At 40.6% G+C, this 22650-nt stretch overlaps 1 protein-coding gene and 1 pseudogene across 3 annotated transcripts in view; both read left to right on the top strand.

The window, feature by feature from the left end:
• Positions 1 to 19353, top strand: part of SLC37A1 (solute carrier family 37 member 1) — a 35796-nt gene extending 16443 nt beyond the window's left edge. For 2 of the 3 annotated variants that reach the window (XM_087721698.1, XM_087721699.1), the window contains 11 exons: positions 265 to 342; positions 1581 to 1709; positions 2602 to 2692; positions 3385 to 3447; positions 4853 to 4938; positions 7443 to 7491; positions 10626 to 10699; positions 10977 to 11055; positions 11669 to 11766; positions 12813 to 12865; positions 18191 to 19353. In XM_087721698.1, coding sequence (XP_087577824.1) covers positions 265 to 342; positions 1581 to 1709; positions 2602 to 2692; positions 3385 to 3447; positions 4853 to 4938; positions 7443 to 7491; positions 10626 to 10699; positions 10977 to 11055; positions 11669 to 11766; positions 12813 to 12865; positions 18191 to 18206 — 816 coding nt within the window. In that variant the 3' untranslated portion in view covers positions 18207 to 19353. The remainder of the gene's footprint in view (positions 1 to 264; positions 343 to 1580; positions 1710 to 2601; positions 2693 to 3384; positions 3448 to 4852; positions 4939 to 7442; positions 7492 to 10625; positions 10700 to 10976; positions 11056 to 11668; positions 11767 to 12812; positions 12866 to 18190) is intronic. The other variant, XM_087721700.1, reaches the window with a different exon arrangement.
• LOC148044413 (uncharacterized) lies at positions 13209 to 18184 on the top strand (annotated as a pseudogene).
• Positions 19354 to 22650: the final 3297 nt, after the last annotated feature.

Here is a 22650-nt window from a genome sequence, read left to right on the forward strand (position 1 = left end):
TTGCTTTGGTGATTTGTGTAGTCATAGAACATTGATTAAATAAAATAAAATGAATTAAAATAACATATGCCCATTGATTAACACCAAATAAGACAATTTCTACTAATATCCTCTTTATAGAGATGGTACAAATCATCCCGCTGTCATAAATGAACTCAGTACCTGCTGTTCCTTTTGTTGCTCCAGTCCCAGCTCCTTTGCCCTCCCCTCCCAATCTTCTATTGCCACATCCTTCTTAATTGCACCTATTGAAATATATTTCAGAAACATCACCTGAATGTCCCCAGTAAATTCAGCATTTTGAAGCCAGCATTAAGCAGTAAGATAGCAGATACATCTCGGGTAAAGCTAAAATATTTTCACAAATAATTTTAAAGTACTTATTACAATCCTTGAACAACATCTGCATGCTATAGAAAAATTCATGCAACTTAATGAAATAGTCTTTGTTTAATCACATTTGTTCCAATTCTTCATAATCAGATCTCATTGTCATTTATCTGTCCTTGTGTAGATCAGTGTATCATGTGGGTTTAATTTGGGTGGGCGATTACTTTTACTGCTTTAAAAATATCTTGTTAGACTCCGATATTGCTGGCTTTACCCTTAGGAAAGATGAAACAGCCAGTTCAGATGATAGAATAGAAAAAGTGGTCTATTCAAACATCCTATTAAACATCCTATTAAACATTCCAAAGTTTTAAGAAAGGTCAACATTTTGTTACTTTACCAATGTGCTTGTTAAATACTGATTCCTTTACTAATGCACTGATTAAATGTTTGTAAGCCGCCTATAGTTGCATCAAAGCAAGACAGGTGACTGTTGTGGTCTGCCAGTGGCCTGCCGAGCTGGCAGCAGAGTCGGATAGTGAGGAGGTTGGGGAGGAACATGGCCCAGTCCTGGAGTCTGAGGAAGGCTCAAACGTGGACTCTGTGTCGGAGGCAGAGAGGGGGGCCAGGGCCATCTGAGAGTTAGGTGCTGCCTCCAGAGCTTCCATAGTCAAACATCAGGAAGACAAAGGAACAGGGGGAGCCTGTTCCCACTGTGCACATGCACAGAGCTGCCAGAAGGCAAGAACATTTAAGATAAATGGAGTGACTCAGGAGTAAGGCTTGGAGATGATTGGCCCCTCCCGTAAGACATAAAGAAGGAGCAAAGGCACATAAGCCTTTGCAGGAAGCAACTTTGTTCATTCTGGTCAGTTTAAATTCTGAAGCGCCATTTTGACTCTGTGCTCCATGTGGCCTTGCAAAGGTAATTGACAATTAGGCCTTTAAGACTTTTTAAGTGAAAGCTAAGGATACAATTTATCTTTTTGCAAACTCCACACAGAAAGTCCATAATATGTGGAATGAAAAATAGAGAAACTCCTATTCCTCCCTCTTAATTAAATCATAATAGTTACTCTGAAGCACTGCCTTCTACTCCATAGCTGTGCTCTGAGCTCAGTATCCGTATATAAATAGCATATCAATATATCATTATTATTTTGTTACTGTACATTACAATATTTCAGTTGCTTGGTTTATAAAGAGAAGAGAAATACTGCCTATGCTGAGTTTGATGCGGTCTTTTATAGGATCCAGAAATGCATTGTCTGCTAGGAAGCAATGAGAATTGCACAAAGCCATGGAATCTTAATGGAGGATACAAACACTTTGAAAATGGAAATGCTGCTATAAGTTTCACTGGTGCTTTGCAAATACCTGTGAGTATGCCAGCTTCTCTAGTAATGGTAGTAGGGGATCATTGGAAATATGCACCTCAGCCAAATTCTAATTTGAATGTGGGGACTATGGGAATAAAACCATTAGAAATATGCAAATCAACCAATTTCTAATTTGAATTTACAATCAGACTTGAATCTTTTCGATTTCAAGATTCAGTTCTACTGTATCAAAGTATGTGTACACAGCAAAAGGCTGCTGGATCTTCAAATCCAATTGAAAGCCCCTGATTTTATTCATCACACTGTGAATTTGACAATTTAACAATAATTCCTTTGAAAGGAGAAGATTTAATGAAACTGAAACCTGAATCAATCCTACTGATCCCTAGAAAGCCATCAGGTTTGTTGTTAATGTATGGCTTTGTATATTAGTGGATATTACTTCAGAGAAGGAAACCCTCTAGCTAGCATAACATTCAAGGAGCAAAAAAGGTTGTGCACTTAACAGAGAGGAGAGATTAGAATAGATTATGCAAGAAGATTCCTCCTCTCCCCGCCCCCCCCCAAGTTCAAAAGAATTGCAAGATCACAGTCACTCTTACATGATTGCAAAAGAGTTTTATTGGATGTTACCTTATTCGTTGATTTCCTATGGAACCTTCTGATGGATCCATTATCCCATATATTGAAATAAATTTTATTGGTCAATCTTACAGAGAGTATGTGACTGCAGACCATGCTGTTTGCTTTGTATCAGTGGTTACCCCTCAAATATAGGCTGTTTATGTATGATCCTATATTATCATTCAACTATATCTGTATAATAGTGGACACATATGATGTACAGAAATCCTTGCACAAAAATTATCTCAAAGTAAAATGCTTATTGTTTTTTTCTTTTCAAATTAATCTTATTTTCCATTCTTTGTAGGGAGTGGTAGAATTCTCTCTCTGCCTATTATTTGCCAAATTAGTCAGCTACACTTTTCTTTTCTGGCTACCACTATACATCACTAATGTAGGTAAGTGTCCTAGTTTAAAGAATTATGTAAGGCTGGTCATATAAAATATTGCCGTAAATCATATTTTAGAGAGAGTTTAATATGGCCAAACGTTTTCCAGGTACACTATTAAAAATTCAGTGAGTCACAAGTTTACTCCTCTGAGTCCTTTTTGAATGGTGGTGTTAAAAAATAGTAAATAAAGCATAATAACAGACAAACATTACTCAGAATTTGATTTAGTAGATGTGATGAATTAAGTTATTTTTGTAAGTTAAACAAAAGTGTGATAATTTCCAATTATATAAAGTACCATTTGCTAAAAGAAAAACTTCAATTTAAAAAAGTATTTGTAACAATAAAACATACAATCCGTTATTTGTACTTCATTTTGAAATATATTAGAACAATCCTTTATTAAGAGAAGAAATACATTTAAAAAACCACAAAATAAATTCTGCCTCAAAGGGAGTTTTCCTTTTATATAGCTTAATATCAGATATATGAGATGACCTGAGATTCCTCTACTTTAATACTAGACACAAGATGGGATGCAAAATAGTTCAGTATGATTCCAAATGATCCAATAATTTTTTTCTCTTTATTGTAGTTCAAAAATGTATTTAGACATGTGTACCTGCTTTCTTGGGATATATTATGGCACTTGAATATATTTAAACTGTTACCGATATATTTTTATTTTTCATTTGTAGAGCATATTGATGCCAAAAAGGCAGGTGATCTTTCTACCCTATTTGATGTTGGAGGAATTTTTGGTGAGTGTGCACCTATGACCTTTTTATTATTGAAACCTACACATATATGAGTCTTTGGATTTTTAGAACAAATTCTGAAGCATTAGAGACAAGAAATACTTTAAAACAAGGAGTAGATGCTGATAATTAAAGCTTGGTTGCTGATTTGAGAAAATTATTGGAGTGTGTCTTTAATGGAACTGTCAGATTGCCTCAACTTGAACCTTTAAGTAAGAATGATCTTTGACTCCATTTGATGAGAAAGGTATAGTTTACTAAAGGTCAAGTGAAATACAACAGAGCAAAGCCAGAACTGAAATTTGCATGTCAAACCCCCGTCTTAGGCACTTCCCATTGCTGCCCTCCCATCGTCCAATCAATTTCAAAGAAGATGTTTTTGAAATGGTGACTCTGGGTGTAAGCTGGCTTGCAGCTGCATTCTTCACATAGCGGAGTGATGGAGTGACCTTGAAACGGTGTCTCAGACAAACGCAACTTATTTCCCTTACTTCCACTTTTCCCCAAGCATTCTCTGTCCCTTCCACCTTCCCCTGGGGTCCATGCAGACTGAGCAATAGTAAAGCGCAGGTGTGAGGTGGCAGTTTGGCAGAAGTTTTGGATGAGAGTGATGGTTTTGATATTTTATAACAGTTTGTATGGGGCAGAAAAGTAGGCATCATTGGAATATATTTGAATATATTCTTAGATAGAATATAGTTAAATAGAAATTGCAGCATTCAGAACTGATGTAGAAAAATAGTTCTGTAAAGTCTATGAATGGATTCAGGAACAATATTATCTTTCCTATATTAAGTAAAAGATTGGTGAAAATATAGTGGCATATCTTATGTCATGATAAGAAAAATATCTTTGGGAGCAAACAGTGATAACTGAAGTAATGGAACAAATACTACTGTTAACAGAGTAGAAATTGAACATTTATAGGGTTCAGCAATGTGATTTATGTAAAACTCCCATCACTTTGAAATCAGCTCTGCTCCTTTATGATTTACTTAGTGTGTGAGAGAACTGAGCTTATTTATTTCTGGCTCAGCTGTGCTGTATTTCATACTATAATAAAAAAATTTGAAATGCTGCTGCTCTTTCTAGTTCATCATTTTTAGGCACCCTCATCCTTTCTTGATCCTAGCAAGATTTTCAATTAAAAATGATCTAAGAGTTTTTCATTTAATCCTCATAGGAAGTGCTCAGATTTCTTTGTGCATATTTGAAAATAAAACATACAACATAAACAAAGGCTATGATGGAGATGCAAGTGGGCTATTCTCATTTTTTAAGAATCAGAAGTGAAGGATCCCCCCACACATCTACAGCAGATATAGTGTTTATTTATAGTGTTGTTTTGTTCAGTTTTGAATGTGCAAAGAACATTGCTACATTTTGCACCTCTCTCTTTTTTATACAGGTGGAATTTTAGCAGGTGTAATATCAGACCGACTCAAAAAAAGGGCTACAACTTGTGGTATGATGCTGTTGATAGCTGGACCCACTGTAAGTTATGAGATGCTGGATGATGATGATGATGGAAGTGTTGATGACTTTTTAAGTTACCGTATTTTTCAGAGTATAAGACACTCCGGAGTATAAGACACACATTAGTTTTAGGAGAGGAAAATAAGAAAAAAAAAATCTGCCTCTGCCTACCAGCATCCATTGGTATTCATCTGGTTAGCATCCTTAGTAAACAGCCTGGTCAGCTTCAGCACATTATCGCAGCCTGATTCAGCACAAGCAGCTGATTCGCGGGTGGATCAGCCTCCGGAATACTCCTAATCAGCTGTTCCTAGAGGTGAACATTAACAACCAATTCACCAGTGACATGCAGTGAGGTTTATGGCCAGTGAGGCAAGCAGGCAAAAGCTGCCCAATGTTTTCCAGCGCCGGGGCTTCGGCGGGGCTTTCAGAAAGCCGTGCCAAAGTCTCGGCGCGGCTTTCCAAAAGCCCCGCCGAAGCCCCGCCGCTGTGTCCACCATGCAGGCGGGACGCATCCCACTCTATGGTGGACACGGCACCGGGACTTTGAAGCCCTGCCATCGGGTCCGCCATACAGCGGAACGCGTCCCACTCTATGGCGCCAGGACTTTAAAGCCCTGCCGTTGTGTCTGCCATAGAACGGGATGCATCCCGCCTGTATGGCGGACACAGTGGCGGGGCTTCGGGGGCCACCTGAGTGGCCATGATCCCCCTTCCCAGCCAGCCAGCCCACCCATCCCCGCCTGACCTACTCCCCGCCTGGCCGACCGGCCAGCACAAGACCTCACCGCTCTCCTCCTCCTCCCCGCTCAAGTGGTGGTGGGCTCCGTGGGACAACAGGGTCTCATTCCTCCCCCGGCGCAGCAAGCTCCAGCGGGCTGGATGCGGGTGTGAGGGGCCTGGCCCTGCAGTGCCTTCTCGCTCAGTTGCAGCTGACGAAGAAAGGGGAGAGGGGGAGGAGGAGGAAAGTGGGAGGGGAGCATGACGGGGCTCCCAGTGGGGGGAGAAGAGAAAGGGAATGGAGGCACAGTGGGCAAAAGAAAGAAAGCGACAGCCCGCCACCAGAGGCGGGTAAAAGACCCACCTCTGCTGGCGGGCTGCCCCTCTCTTCTCAAACAAACTCTCTCTCAAATTGAGAGAGAGTTTGTTTGAGTGAAGTGAAGAAACAAACACATGCGCGCGCACACACACACACACACACACACAAATTACTTACAATAAAAAATTACTTATAATTTTGAATTGCTCCCTCCGACCCACATACCTTTTCCAGCTGTGTCACAGAGGATTTCAACTCTGCTCTTATCTGCCATGATGAAAATGTAAAAAATGTAAAAAGAAAACGGCAAAAGCTGCTGAGGTCAGGCTGGGTTAGCTGCTGCCAGAGCCTCCAATGGATGACTCTGCTTAACTGTTTAAAAAAAGCCACGTGCCTCATCTACATAAGCAATTTTTCGGCTTTTAACCCTTGCTTAACTCTGCTCAAGTGATCATAAAGATAAACTAAATGAGGCACGTGGGTCTCTCGCCTCCTCCTGTAGAGGGCACTTTTTAAGAGGCTTTTTTAAACAGTTAAGCACTAAGCAGAATCATCCACTGTGACTCTGGCAGCAACTGCCTCAGCCTTTTTCCTTTTTTTTTTTTTTTCTTTTCATGATGACAGTGGTGAAGCCCTGCCTCTCCTGACTGCATGTCACTGCAATTCACTGGTTGTGAACGTGCGCCCTCACAACCTCTTTGGGGCTGAAAAGCAGCTTCAAATATGCAGCTGATCTACTTAGGCAGCTTTCGTGAGTACAGCTGGCGCAGCACAGAATTGGTCCAACCAAATAGCAGCTGTTCCAGACTGGCTTTTTGACCTCTGTGCATTGTGTTTTTGGGCAGTTCCAGGCAGCAGGGATGAGTTCCGGGTGGCAGCAATCCCCGGTAGAACCACCTGAAAATGCGACATGTAGAGGCCAAAAATGGGGCATGAGGAGATCGAAAACGCAATGTGCAGAGGCCGAAAACGCAATGCGCAGAGGCGATGATTAGTGGCGGCGTTCTCTGGCGATCCCTGCAGCCTAGAATGGGTCTGAAACAATCATTTGGAGGCTGAAAACACAAGGCACAGAGGGCAAGAGTCTAGGCAGAGGTCTAAAATGCAACTTGCGAGGCCGAAAATAGCTGAAGGGTGGGGGCCGGTGTGTGGGCGGAGCTAAATTCAGTGTATAAGATGCACCCAAATTTTCACCCTCTTTTAGGGGGGAAAGTGTGTCTCATACTCCTAAAAATATGGTATAATGTATAAGCAAAAGCAGGCTTAATGAAATATATTTGCATTTTTGTATCCTAGTGCGCATTTAAGCATTTTTCTTTATTTAGAGCAAACTATACCCATTTCTGCAATTTTGAATAATGACAAATGAAAATAGAATTCTAGAATGAAAAATAATGCTAATTTTGTAATTGACATCTAGCCAAGACAGCTTGATTTATTACCGAATGGTTTGAACTAACTCTGCTATTTGTATTTGTCCTAGCTGTACATATTTTCTGCAATCAGCAAAATGGGTTTTGAGGTCACAATAAGTAAGTTTTATGATTTATTTTTCCTTTTCCCTACCTCCTTCATTTGGGTTGCTTAAACAAATCCACTGCAACTGTTACTTAATTCTGGAATTTTTATGGTTAAAACTAACAATCTGGGTCAACTGAAATAATTTCTGTTAAGACGAAATAAATTATTCTGAATGAAAGATTCACAAAACAAATAATTTTCAAGTGATGTGTATCAATGGCAATATCCTCAATAAGGTGCCCTCTAGATGTTTTCTGGATTACAATATACCCAATATTGGAAAGTATATTTGGGGAAAGTTGTCATAATCTAGGTGACAGGCAATGCTCCCTAGAGAAGAAGAAAAGATATGATGTGTTTAATAATAAGAATAATGATAATTAACAATTAATTATTTTAATTATTAATAACATGAATTAGAAATAATAATTAATGATAAGAATATTAATAATCAATACTAAGAATAAGATTTATTAATAATAAGAAATGGGACATGCTTAATAATAGATGGGAAAGGGCATTTAGCCATTGGGTTCAACTGCCAACTCGGTGCAAGAAACCAGGTAAAGCATCTCAGATAAATGGCTAACCCATTCAGTGATGAAGCCTCTACCAAAACCCATTAATTTATGGTATTGCAGGTACTGATAAAAAAGATTGTCTAATGTTCCATCATAATGTACTTTCCTGCAAGCTCTCTAAAACTAGAGAGACTCGATCTTGATGTTCTAAGTGATACCACTTCAAGTTATGTCATCCAGGCCTCTCTACATCTACTTTCTTTTACACTGACTTTCTCAAAGGATGAAGTCATCAAGCTGTGCATCTGAAAATGTTGGCAGTTTTGTGAAGAAAATTGAGATAGTCATTCTATATCTAATGTATACAGCTTTAAAATTGTAATTCATAATTATATATTTTTCACTTCATTTTCTGTTTTCCTTATTCACTCATAAGAGTAGGGTAATTCATGAATTTTTGTTTCTCAGATCAGTAATACTCATAGCAATAGCTATGATCTGGGCCATACCTTGCTTTCTTTCATGTCAGATCATACTTTGCAACAACTAAGGAAAGACAATCAGATGAGACAAACTGATAGAAAAAATAGTTTACACAGCTCCTATTTTCATAAAGGAAGTCTGCTAATCAACAGAGTGCTGGCCACAAGCATTTATCAAGTATTGTTGCCCAACCAAACTGAAAACATCACCAGATCACGGTCATTTCTTGCTGTCGTCTTCTCACCCTCTTCCTTTCCCAATCCTCAACTTATTGTCTAAGAACACTAGAACAGAAGCTTGGATTGTAGAGATGGTAAAAAGAAAAGAAGTACCATATTTTTCAGAGTATAAGATGCACCAAGATTTTGAAGAGGCAAATTTTAAAAAAAGTTTTTGCGCTCCGCAGACCTCCCAAAAATGGCCCATTTTTTTCGCAAAAATGGGCCCATTTTCTGTCAAAAAAGGGCATGCATAGCCTTTAGGAGGCTTCCAGAGTGCTCCTGAGGGCTGGGGGGCAAAAACAAGCAAAACTGGCCCATTTTCACTCATTTTTGCCCTCCACAGCCGCCAGGAGCACTCTGGAAGCGTCCTAAAGGCTATGCATGGCCATTTTGATGAAGGGGGGGGGAGGCAAAACTGCTGTATTCAGTGTATAAGATGCACTCAGATTTTCACCCTCTTTTTTGAAGGAAAAAGGTGCGTCTTATACTCCAAAATATGGTAATTTTGTTCTTCAATAAAATATTTCTCTACCTTGGTAAATAAGAAAAAACAACACTGATTCTTTCTAGCTACAGTCATTGCTTTAGTAGATAGTAGGGTATCAGTAAACCATTACAAGGTTTACATTTATCAGTGGTTTAATTGCCCATAGCAATTAACTATTATTTATTAACCACTGATTATTAAGGTACAGGGCGGGGCATAACCTTTTCCTAGGGGGTCACAGCAACACTTGTAATAACAACACAAATAATTCATACACCATTCGAAAGCCCATCAAAAACTGAGTTTATTGACACGATTTAATAGTCAGTATGACCACCATTAGCCCTTCGAACAGCATTCAAACGAGGTGGATAAGAACACAACAAATCTTCAAACAGTTCCGTTCGATTTTCCAGATTTTTCAACACAGTTTCCAAATTCATTCTCAAAGTTTCAACCGAAACAAATTTAACATTTAATAGCTCATTCAATTCAGTTTTTTATGGGCTTTAAAATGAGGTGTCGCGGAAGTTGTAAACTGCTGTCGATCTTGCTGTGACCCCCTAGGAAAAGGTTATGCCCCGCCCTCTGGAAAATCTGGAAAATCGAACGGAACTGTTTGAAGATTTGTTGTGTTCTTATCCACCTCGTTTGAATGCTGTTCGAAGGGCTAATGGTGGTCATACTGACTATTAAATCATGTCAATAAACTCAGTTTTTGATGGGCTTTCGAATGGTGTATGAATTATTTGTGTTGTTATTACAAGTGTTGCTGTGACCCCCTAGGAAAAGGTTATGCCCCGCCCTGTACTTAGGTCCAGCAACCAAGGTGCTGGGTTAGACAGCAAGACAGTGAATTTTAGTCCTCTCTTAAGCAGGAAAGACAGCTGAGTGATTTTGAGTTAGTCACTCTCTCTTAGCTTCACAGGGCTGTTGTTGTGGGGGGGGAGGAAAGAGGAGGAGGAATATGCTTGTCACCTTGAGCTACTTATAAAGTAATAAAGGGAGGATAAAAACCTAATAAATAAGCCAAGGGGAAGTACAAGTCATTAAGTATTGTGTTATAAATAGCTGTGCTGGTTAATGACCGCAATAAAAATCTTCATTACAATAAATAGCATGAGCACCATCGACCTTAGTGATACTTCCTTAAAGCGGTATTTTAAAACATTGCACTCTGTGTTTCCTTTATGTGCTTCAAGAGGGACACACCTATTGTAAAGGTTCATAGCTTACTAAGTTCCACATGAATTAGAACTTGAATTTAGTAGAGTTTACTCATATATTTTTCCTTCTGCCTATTCCTTTCAATAACAAACTAGTATGAGTTTTCCAATGTTTGATAAAATTAAATAACAGATCCTGCATTTGCTGACTATTGATAAAATTAAATAATACATAAATACATACTAACTTTAATTTTTAAATTTAAGTTATGCTGCTCATCTGTGGAGCTCTTGTAAATGGTCCATATGCATTGATCACAACAGCTGTCTCTGCTGACCTGGTGAGTCCTTTTCTGTTCTGTATGCAGCATATTATCTGCTACAGTATTTTTGTTGTATTGTTTTTAATAAATACATATAAAATTCAGAACACAAATTCTAGAGGAGGAGGAAAATATATTGTATGTTAGTGATATTCAGTAGCAATATTATAATTACATTTTTTCAGTGTTACATCAAATAATGTGAGAAAGATTTACAATACACGTAAGATGAAGATTATCACTGTCTTTCTTCTCTGTATTTAATTATTTCTATCTAAATATTTTGTTTTTAAAGGGTACCCATAAAAGTCTTCATGGAAATGCAAAAGCTGTCTCAACTGTTACAGCCATCATTGACGGAACAGGCTCCGTAGGTATGATATCCTCCTCAAGAACAAAAGGCTGAAAAGTTTGATAAGAAACTCTTGACTGGCCTTTCCCAGTCTGATCCTCTCCAGATTTGGGGAATGTTCAATCAGTGTGAGAATTACTTTTTTAAAAGGTTGCAGTAGGGATGCCCCCTATGCCTATGTGCATCAGTTATAAATCATCATCCTTTTTCAATGGTGAAGGTACACAAACACATACACACACACACACACACACACACACACACACACTATAGTGCAGTGCAGTGGTAGAATCCTTATGCAAATATGTTAGTTAAATTGACATTTCAATAAAAACTTGGTAAGTATGACAAGACCCCAAGTTGTGAATCTTGAAAAATGGTGCTCTGCTTGCACTCCTATAACACCAACTACAACCCAGTGAAGTGAATGTCACAAGAGGACTAGCTTACCATCAGCCCTCTGATTCCGCTGATGATTTGCACATGGAAATGGGTGAGGATAGGAAGAAAAATGGGCTGGATTTGTTGTCATTCAGAACAGCTTGCAAATTCAGTTGTGAGTTTTCAAACTCATTCTGAAGTATTATGTGCCTCAGGTCCTGCACTGTATTTAATGTATGTGCATGGTATTTTAGGTGCAGCATTGGGACCATTGTTAGCTGGTCTTCTTTCTTCATCTGGTTGGAACAATGTCTTTTACATGCTGATGATAGCAGATGCCTGTGCCTTACTGGTAAGTCATACTATACCGTACTGCTGTTCCCTTATTTGTTGAAACATGGTATAATCAATTATTAATGCTTCTGCATAAATTTCTGCAGTGTGGGCACTTTACCCAAAGGAGCATTTGGATACATGCTGGGCTATTTGTACTGCAATTTCTGTATGCTTGTTAAAATATTTTTACTGGAAAGAGAGGATACGTTTATTTAAATAAGTTTCACCAGTAGATGTCATAGCATAATTTATATGTTAGCTAACAGTAACATTCATGAACATATCATTAAAAAAGGGATATTTAAAAATATGTTCTTAAAATAGCATCACAGAGATTATTCCTACAGTACTAAAATATAAGGGGCAGTTTTATGTAGTGGCTAAGGCACAGTCTAGAAACCAGAAGATCATGAATTTTAGGCCCTCCTTAGGCACAAAACCAGCTGTGTGACCGTGGGTTATTCACTCTTGCTCAGTTCTAGGAAGCAGACAAGGGCAAACAACTTTTGGAAAACTTGCGAAGAAAACCACAGAGACTAAACCAGGCAATTTCCAGGAGACAAAAACTAGCTTGCAGGCACACACAACAGCAACTAAAACAATTCTATGATAATCTAATTCTTCCTTATGGCCTGAAATAAATTTCCACAAGGGAGAGCTCTTTGCATAAGTTAATGACTGCTGCAAGACCACATATTATAAAGATTCACAATTACATGGTAGTGATTTTAGGCTGCTATATTGTTAGGCCCTAGTTTTATTCTTACTGAATTTACTGAAATAATTCTGGAATTTGTTCTAAATTTCTCCACTTTGGTCAGAAGGAGATAAACCTAAAATATCATACATCAATGAGTTACTAGTAATCTGAATGTGCTGTCACTTCCGCACACTCCCAGGCGGTCAAATGCCTTGCTTTAAAGATTGAAATGAAAAATTGGTGTTCTCTTAAAATTCAGCAAATCACTATTTAGATAAAGAATTGATGTCATTAATTTGTTGTTTTTTATTTCTTGTTGCTCTTAATACTTTACATGTAATTATTTTTAAACATTTTTACAGTTTTTACTCCGCCTTATACGAAAGGAACTTCAGTGTAGTCTTGACCAGACCTTGTAAGTTTCTGCATGGTTAAAAAAAATTCTGGCCTATTTATGGTAACATTCATTTTTTATTATGTATTTTTTTCACAGAGCATTGTTACCACTTTTTTCTCTCTTTGTTATTTGGAATTCTGTTTCTCAATCAGAACAGCTTGTAATATATCTTCCACAGAGGCCATACTGGGTACACTGCTGAGAAGTGTATTCAGCCACAAATTTCTCACCTCTTTCACAAAAAGAGGTGTAAAAATGCTGTACATTTTTAAATGCTACAGTTTTCATATAAATAAATTATTTTTATATATTTTTTTCAATCATTTTAACTTTTCTGTATGTAATGCTATTTTAAATATTTGTTTTAAATTTCTGGAGCTATGATTTAAATATATTTTAAATTCCACTGCTACGTTTAACTCAGTAATTGCTAATACTGTACATAAGTAGAATAACAGCTCTCTATTTTGTATGCTCTTTTGTTTAAGAAAAGGCAATTGTAGCCCTACTGTATATAGTACAAGGTGCAACGCTCCAGAGACTAGTCCTCAACTTACTCTCACAATTCAATCCAAAACTTTCATTGCTAAGCAAAGCAGTTATTCAGTGAGTTTTGCCCCACTTTATGACCTCTTTTTTGCCACAGCTGTTAAGTAAATCACTTCAGTTATTAACTAAGTCATGTGGCCATTAAGTAAATCTGGCTTCCTCCATTGACTTTGTTTGTTGGAAACCAGCTGGGAAGGGTCTAGGACAACTCACCAAGCCATGCAGGATAACTCATCTCAATAAATGTTCCCCACCACTGCTGCTTATTTAATCCACCTAAGTTTCTTTATCACGGCGCTACGGACTGTGGTCGCTTGGAGACATTCCTTAACATGTGCGGGAAGGTTTACGCACATGTTAAGGAATATCCGAGCCCCCCCCCCATCTCGATTTGTCCCTACTACCTTGAACCTTTGGACCTTCTTCTGGCCTACAGGAGAGGAGAAGTCGGATTTTCTCCTGTTTACCATCCATTGCCACTGCTGGTTCTCAACCATCACGCCTATTTCCGGACTTTTAGACTTACATTGCACAACTTTTAAGACCTAAGATTTGCACAAATTGTCCTAGTATGTGGAGTGTGTGAGTACGTATGTTAATGGATGAGCCCACTTTTTATTAGTTTTAACTTTTATCCCCTGTTTTTATTGTACCTACTGTTTTTATTGTTATTGTGGGGTGTGCATGTTAAGTATGGCTGTTTGGTGCATATGAGGGGATTGAGAGTGCAGCCTGGGGCCCCCTCCGCTGAGTGCAGAAGCAGAAGTGGATGGGGGCCCGGAACACCTCTCATCCCGGAGTGTGTGGGGTGAATGGCCTGCCGAGGAATGTGGGGGCCATGGGTTGAGGAGAGGGGTCTACGGATAGGGGGATGTGCCGGAGTATCCCGGTTACATTTGGGAGAGGCAGGTATGGCGGGAGCTTCAGGGCAGGCCATTACTGGGGACGGAGGGTTCGTTATGTCACAGCAGTCCCTCGTTCCGGCCCCAATAGCTTATCTCAAAGACCATGTGGCAAGGGTGATCCGGGCCCTGGCCTCAGTTTGTTGTTGCTAAATGCCAGATCTGTGATTCACAAAGCTCCCCTCGGCTGGGACCTGATATTAGACGAGGGGGCAGATCTGGCATGTATTACTGAAACCTGGTTGGGCCACGAGGGAGGAGTCCCCCTCTCTGAAATGTGACCTGAAGGGTTTCAGGTGCTCCACCAACCACGATACCAGTGAAGGGGTGGGGGAGTGGCTGCCATTATCCGAAGGTCACTGGTTCCTCGTGGGATCCCTGCTCCGGAGATTGTCGGATGTGAGTCTCTTCTGGTGAAGTTGGACCTTGGGGGTCAAACGGGCCTGTTATTAATGTACCTACCTCCCATCTGCGTTGCAACAGCCCTGCCTGCGCTCCTGGAGTCAGTAGCCGGACTGGCGGTTGAATTCCCCAAACTTATAGTATTGGGGGATTTCAACCTGCCATCTCTTGGCGAACGCTCCGACGGGGTGCAGGAGTTCATGTCTTCCATGACAACTATGGACTTGACCCAGGTAATTTTGGGCCCAACTCATACAGCGGGACACACGTTCGACCTCGTGTTTTTCTCGGGGCAGTGGAGGCATGATCTGAAATTGGAGGGCATTGAGATCTCGCCCCTGTCATGGTCAGATCACTTCCTACTGAGGCTGGACTTTTGGAAACCACTCCCCCACTGCAGGGAGTTGGAGCCGATTAAGTGGTTCCACCCCAGGCGCCTGATGGACCCTTTGGGATTTGAAACGGAGCTTGGGGACATACCTGACTCCCTTGCCCGCAGCCCGACAGAGTCCTTGGTCGCTGCTTGGAATATAGCGGCAGCTGGGGCTCTTGACCGGATTGCGCCTTTGCGGCCTCTCCGCGGCAGTAGATCCAGGAGGGCTCCTTGGTTTACTGAGGAACTCCGGGAGATGAAGCGCCAAAAGAGACACCTAGAGGGACACTGGAGGGCTAGTAACTCCGAATCTGACCGAGCACTGCTAAGAGCCTGTATTAGGACTTATCTCATGGCGATACGGGCGGCAAAATGTGCGCATTTTTCCACTCTTATTGCATCCGCAGAATCTCGCCCGGCCGCCCTGTTTAGGATTACTCGCTCCCTTCTGAAGGGGAGGGATGTGGAGGAACCCTTGCAGGGTAGAGCTGAGGAATTTGTTCAGTTTCTGTCGGACAAAGTCACCCAGATTCGGACGGACCTGGACTCCCCTTGGGCAGTTCCTGCCGAGATGCCGGGGGTGGGCCTTGATTGGATTTCTTGGATTGAGTTCCAACCTGTTACTCCTGAGGAAGTGGACAAGGCCATGGGAGCTGTAAGTGCCTCCACCTGCCTACTGGACCCGGGTCCCTCCTGGCTGGTCTCCGCCAGCAAGGAGGTTACACGAGGCTGGTTCCACCTCTTTACAGGAAGGATCTTTCCCGCAGCCCCTAAAGGATGCGGTGGTGAGACCTCACCTTAAGAAACCTTCTCTGGATCCAGCTATTCTTAAAAACTATCATCCAGTCTCCAACCTACCCTTTGTTGGGAAGGTTGTTGAGAAGTTGGTGGCCTTTCAACTCCGACGGTCCTTGGATGAAGCTGACTATCTTGATCCCTTCCAGTCGGGTTTCAGGCCTGGTTACTCCACTGAAACTGCTTTGGTCGTGCTGACCGATGATCTCTGGCGGGCCAGGGATAGAGGATTTTCCTCTATCCTGGTGCTTCTTGACCTCTCAGCGGCCTTCGATACCATCGACCATGGTATCCTTCTGCGAAGACTGGGGGAGGTGGGAGTGGGAGGCACCGTTTTATGGTGGTTCTCCTCTTACCTCTCTGACAGGTCGCAGTCGGTGTTGGTTGGAGGACAGAGATCGACCCCTAGGCCCCTCAAATATAGCAATAGCAATAGTTAGACTTATATACCACTTCATAGGGCTTTCAGCCCTCTCTAAGCGGTTTACAGAGTCAGCATATTGCCCCCAACAATCCGGGTCCTCATTTTACCCACCTCGGAAGGATGGAAGGCTGAGTCAAACTTGAGCTAGTGGGATTTGAACAGCCAAACTGCTGAACTGCAGTCAGCTGAAGTAGCCTGCAGTGCTGCATTTAACCACTGCGCCACCTCAGCTCCTATGGGGTGCCGCAGGGCTCGGTCCTGTCCCCCCTCCTATTTAACATCTACATGAAGCCACTGGGTGAGATCATTCGCCGGCACAGGATCAAGTACCACCAATATGCGGACAATACTCAATTGTATCTGTCTGCCCCGTGCCAACTCAGCGAAGCAGTGGAGGTGATGTGCCAGTGCCTGGAGGCTGTTAGGGTCTGGGTGGGAGTAAACAAGTTGGCACTCAATCCAGACAAGACCGAGTGGCTTTTGATGTTTCCTCCCAAGGATAGTCTGGATTTTCCATCTATTAGCCTGGGGGGTGAAAGTTTACACCCCTCAGAGAGGGCCCGCAACTTGGGTGTCCTCCTGGATCTGCAGCTGACTTTAGAACATCATTTGTCAGCTGTGACCAGGGGGGCTTTTGCCCAGGTTCGCCTGGTGCACCAGTTGCGACCCTATCTGGACCAGGAGGCACTTCAAATGGTCACTCATGCCCTCGTCACCTCAAGGCTCGATTACTGCAACGCACTCTACATGGGGCTGCCCTTGAAGAGTGTTCGGAGACTACAGTTGGTCCAGAATGCAGCCGCGCGAGCGATATCGGGTGTACCTCGGTACACCCATGTTACACCTATCCTCCGCGAGCTGCACTGGCTCCCTATTGGTCTCCGGACGCGCTACAAAGTGCTGGTGATTACCTTTAAAGCCCTACATGGCATTCGACCTGGATATCTGAGAGACCGTTTCCTGCTACACACCTCCCAATGTCCGATAAGAACCCACAGGCTAGGCCTCCTCCGGGTGCCGTCGACCGGACAATGCCGACTGGCGACCACTCAGGGAAGAGCCTTTTCTGTAGCTGCTCCGGCTCTGTGGAACGAGCTACCAGCAGAGATCCGGACCCTTCCCACCCTTGTGGCCTTCCAAAGAGCCACCAAAACCTGGCTGTTCCGACAGGCCTGGGGTTGCTGATTTTTAAATCAGGTCCAACCCCCAGTTAAACCAAATGTATGTTGTGGTTTTTTTTAATTGTCTGTATTCTTTCCCCTATGTGTTTTTTATTTCATTCGTATTTGTAAGCCGCCCGGAGTCCTCCGGGATTGGGCGGCATATAAACTCATTAAATTGCGAAAATTGTGAATTGCTTCTACATTATTTCCATTTTGGTCAATGGAAATAATATTTAAGAAACAGTGGCAGATAACATTTATTGCATTGAATTATCCTGTGTGGAACTGTCTCGTAGCCAGTTGTCCTGTAGCGAGATGCCCACACCGTGTTGGCCACAGTAAGATGGCTGCAACAAGTTGTCCCATTCCAAGTTTTGGGAGGTTGCAAATGGTGATCATATGTCCCCAGGACAATGCAACTATGATAAATACATGCCACTTGCCAAGCACTTGAATTTTGATCACACAACCATGGGGATGCTGCAGTGGTCCTAAGTGTAAAAAAAATGGTTATGTCACTTTTTCCAGTGCTGTTATAACTTCAGACACTCACTAAATGAATGGTTGTAAATCAAGAACTGCCTGTATATCTGTTCCTATCTAGTGGTCACCCAGATCTTTAAAGCCCTGATATAATAAACCTAAATATCTATACATCTTTCTTTATGTAAATATATAAATTTAATTCATAAGATTTCTTGTTTTTCACTTTCTGATATTTCCATTCTTTTGTAGGTTTAAGGAACACTAACTTTTAGACAAGATATTTATTTAAAACAATTATTTTTAAAGAGGTTAATCCGGAAATCCTATTTGATCCCTCTGAGAAGAAAGCTGCTATATAAAAGTCACATTGCACATCTTTCTTTGGATTGCTGATATCCCTGGAAATAATATTTGCATGAAAATCGCATTTCCTGAAAAGCTTGCAGTTATTTTTACACATCAGAATTTTGACTCTTCGCACCTCCCTTCTTAATTTTGCACATTAATATCGGGAATGTGACAGTATGAAATAAAAGATCTCCTAGCTATTCTACATAGCAGAACTGAGTCAAAGAAAAGCGTGCCTTTATCCTCACTTTATAAAAATATTATACTACATGATTGTTTTCATGTTTTAAGAGAATATTTAGACTGAAGACAAAAAGCGAAGAGAATAAATTAGCTCTGGATACTATTTTGTAATGTACTAAAATTGAGCAAAATATGGACTCAGATGTCTGTCCTGTTATATGCCATGTTTACTTTTTGTTAAAAAAAATTGACTGTTGAATATGCAATACTTCCTATTACAATATTCAGCTTTTTCTATTGTCCAATGTTACTAATATTTCTCATGGAACAATTAAATATTGAACTTGAATATTTATATAGTTGATTAGTGAATTAGAAGCAAATAACTTGTATTAACAGAACTTTCAAGGCATTTCAAAATGATAATATCTATTAGTCTGCTTGATTTTTGCAACTGATCAAAATGAAAATTGATTTTAAAGTAATATTCAATAGTTACTGCATCTGATGTATTTATTCTCCCATAAGTATTTTTTAAATCATTTTGGGAAAACATTATAAAGTAAATTCACAAACACTGAACCAATTTGCTAGCTGATATTGTTGACATCCAAATTTGATACATTTGGGAGATTTATCTGTGATGGGCTTGCTGGGAATTTCCCTCTCATTGTGTTTATGCAGAACTGGCCTCAGCATCCAACTAAATGGTGTAAAAATCATACCTTCGTGACAGTATATTCGCAAGAATCCTTCTTATGTATTTGTCTCTGAAAGCTTAGAATTGCCCCAGATGCATTTGAATAATTTGATTCTTGTTTATAAGTGCATTTTGGAAGGGACAGAACTGTATTACCTCTATTAAATTACTTATTTACTTACTTGTGTCCTTTAATTGTTTAATGCCAGTTGATCTAGCTCACAGCCCAACATATTTAATCCATTGGGTTTCTTCACAAGGGAGCTCTTCACAATGCTAGAGAAGAGAACAAACAGCAAGAAGGTGGATGAACTCAATTACAGCAGGGATGAGAACATCATGGAAAACATGAAAGGCCAGACTGGGAACAGATCATCTTACAGGAAGTCAAACTATGTGGTTGCTAAGAGACAATACCTACTTAATGTCATACAATGAAAAGATCAAATTGATAGAAAAGCTAAAGACCAGAATGATTAAAGTACTAGCAAAAATGGATCTGAGATGATACAATGTTTCATCTCCTAATTACTGTGACCCTCCCCTCAGAGTAAATGTGGCTGTCACTACCAAACCAAAATCTGAAGTAGATGGTACAGCTGATTGCCTGGGAAGAAAATACAAATTTATTTACACATGTCTTACCTAATCATTTTATTACAATGGGGGATAGAGGTGGAGTCAGGAAGTCAAGATTCTTTTCCTCCATCTATTCATTTATACTGAAAAGGAGATATTTCCCATCTGACTTATCACAGGAGGTTCCTGTGGATTCTCAGGATTTGATCAAAACTCAGTATAAGCAGCCAACATTATTCATCTATTATGATTTCACAGCCAAGCTTTGCAAGCATAATTTAGTGTCATATCAGCTAAAGTGATTTTCACTCTCTATTTTTTCCAGCTTAAAGTTATGTGATTATGCAAATAATTTTTCTTTTACTCCTGAATATCATCTGGCATAAATGTTTTTTTAGCTGGACATGTATACACTATTACAATATGGAATTTACATGTAGGCATTCTTTTATTTTTATGCCCTACATATTTCCTCATTTGAGGTTAAGGAAGTGTCTATAGCTACTGGTTGTAATTTTCCCGTGAGTCAGGCTGACAGCTGGCATTCCTCAGGCAAGTAACCTTTGATCTTTTGTCATCTTTACTCCAATAGAAGCATTTGTATTGGGTAGATGAGTCTCACAGCACCTCCATCTCTTTGTCTTCAGCAACCTCTCTCCTCTGAATTTGCCCTCTAGTGCTTTATGAACTTTGAGAAACTCACCAACTAACAAGCCTTCAAACAGTGTCCAATTTAACACAGGTTTGCCAACCTACAATCTTTTTGACTAAAACCACAAATCAAAAGACAGAGCAATCTTAAGTGCAACTTAACTGCCATTACATATCTCCATCAAGTTATGCCAAGTTTCTTTTCAGAGGTCTGTTCTCAGAGTTCCTCTTAATTTAAGACTCCATCTCTAATACATTTATGGTCTGTCCCCCTCATTCCCAAGAAGGGTTCCTATGAGAAACTAAACTGCTTTACTCCCAAATTCTTATTAGTATGAAACATTTGTTTGGATATCTGCATGAAAATATGGACAATGAAGAGGAAGATGAGGCTGAACAAAAGGAAGAATACTCATAGGAAGTTCCTTGATTAAAGCTGAGAGGCAAAATGATTAAAATAATTTGTTTTCCCTGCAAAAATGGGAACATTACAAGTCCTCAATTTACAACTACAATCGAGCCCAAAATATATGTTGTTAAGTAAGGCATTGTTAAGTGAGTTTTCCCCCGTTTTATCAAATTTCTTGCCCAAGTTGTTAAGTGAATCACTACAGTTGGTAAGTTAGTAACCTGATTGTTAAGTGAATCTTTGCTTCTCAGAAGGTTGCAAAAAAAGGATCACATGACAGTGACATATGGTGAGGTTTATGGCTGGTGAGACACTGACATGGGTTTCAAATTTTTTTAGACTTGTGGACTTCAACTCCCAGAATTCCACAGCCAGGCATGCTCAGTTCCGATTTAAAGCAACAGCATTTGTTTTTCTCCTTTGCGAAAAAGTTTTCCTTCATTCTTTTTCTTCTCCCTCCCCTTCCTCCCTCTCTCCCTCCCTCCCCCCTCTCTCAAACAGACACACGCACACAAAGAAGTTGGATCCCTCTCTCACTCACTCTCAAACAAACACAAACACAGAAGTTGGATTGGATATATTTTCCAATGGCTTGAAAGCAGCTCCTCTGCCATACCCCACCCCTCATTCCCCTGCTGCCTTCCGATCCAAGCCTTTGATTGCAGGTGGAGCCACGTTGCCTTTTCAAACTTGTAATCAGTGAAGCTGGGCTTATATACTTTTATCCAGGTTTGTGTGTGTGTGTGTGTGTGTGTGTGTGTGTGTGTGTGTTTGAAAAGGCAACGTGGCTCTGCATGCAATCAAACTTTTTGAATTCCTCCCCCTCCCTCCGACCCACACATGTACCTTTTCCAGCTGTTTCTGCTCTTGCCTGCCTTCATGAAAAGAAAAACAAATGTAAAAGGAAAAAGGCATGAGCTCTGAGGTCAGGCTGAGCTAGTTGCTGCCAGAGTCACCGTGTGGATGACTCTGCTTAACTGTTTAAAAAAGCCTCTTAAAAATGCCCTCTACAGGAGGCAGGAGAATGACGTGCCTCATCTACATCAGGAATTTTTCGGCTTTTAACCCTTGCTTAGCTCTGCTCGAGTGATCATAAAGTCAGACTAGATGAGGCACCTCGTTCTCCTGCTGCCTCCTGTAGAGGGTGCTTTTTTAGAGGATTTTTTAAACAGCTTAAGCACTAAGCAAAGTCATCCATGGTGACTCTGGCAGCAACTAGCTCAGCCTGACCTCAGCTCTTGCCTTTTTCCTTTTACATTTTTTTTCTTTTCTGACAGTGGTGACGCTCTGCCTCCCCTGACTGCATGTCCCTGCATGACCCAGGGATGCTGCATAAGTATAAACCAGTTGGCAAGAATCTGAATTGTGATCATATGATTGTGGGGATTCTACAAAGATTGCAACTGTGAAAACGATAATGTCACTTTTTTCAGTGCTGTTTTAACTTTGAATGGGCACTAAATGAACTGTTGTAAATTGAGGATTATCTATACTAAGAAACATGGAGACAATTGCTCCTGTAATGATCATGGTTGCCACCAGATGGTGGTACTGATCAGACAGAGATTACATTTAAAAAATTTCTTAAGGAAAGAATTTAATAAACTCATTCCAAATTGGAATATGTCTAAGGTGACTAGACGTCCTGCTTTCGGCAGGACAGTCACGATTTCTAACAATTTGTCCCGCATCCCACAGCGTTTTAAAAAGGTCCTGATTTTGGCTTCATGTTGAAAGCGCAGTGGATTTGCTTAAGAAATCCTAACCGGGGCAAGACAAAAGACACTCTGTCTACTCTAACCCCTCTCTATGTCTCAGTACTTTCATTGAAGATATTAA

The sequence above is a fragment of the Thamnophis sirtalis genome, unplaced genomic scaffold (assembly GCF_051295495.1).
Source record: "Thamnophis sirtalis isolate CommonGarterSnake01/CBP01778 unplaced genomic scaffold, rThaSir2_p1.2 scaffold_8, whole genome shotgun sequence".
Lineage (NCBI taxonomy): Eukaryota > Metazoa > Chordata > Lepidosauria > Squamata > Natricidae > Thamnophis > Thamnophis sirtalis.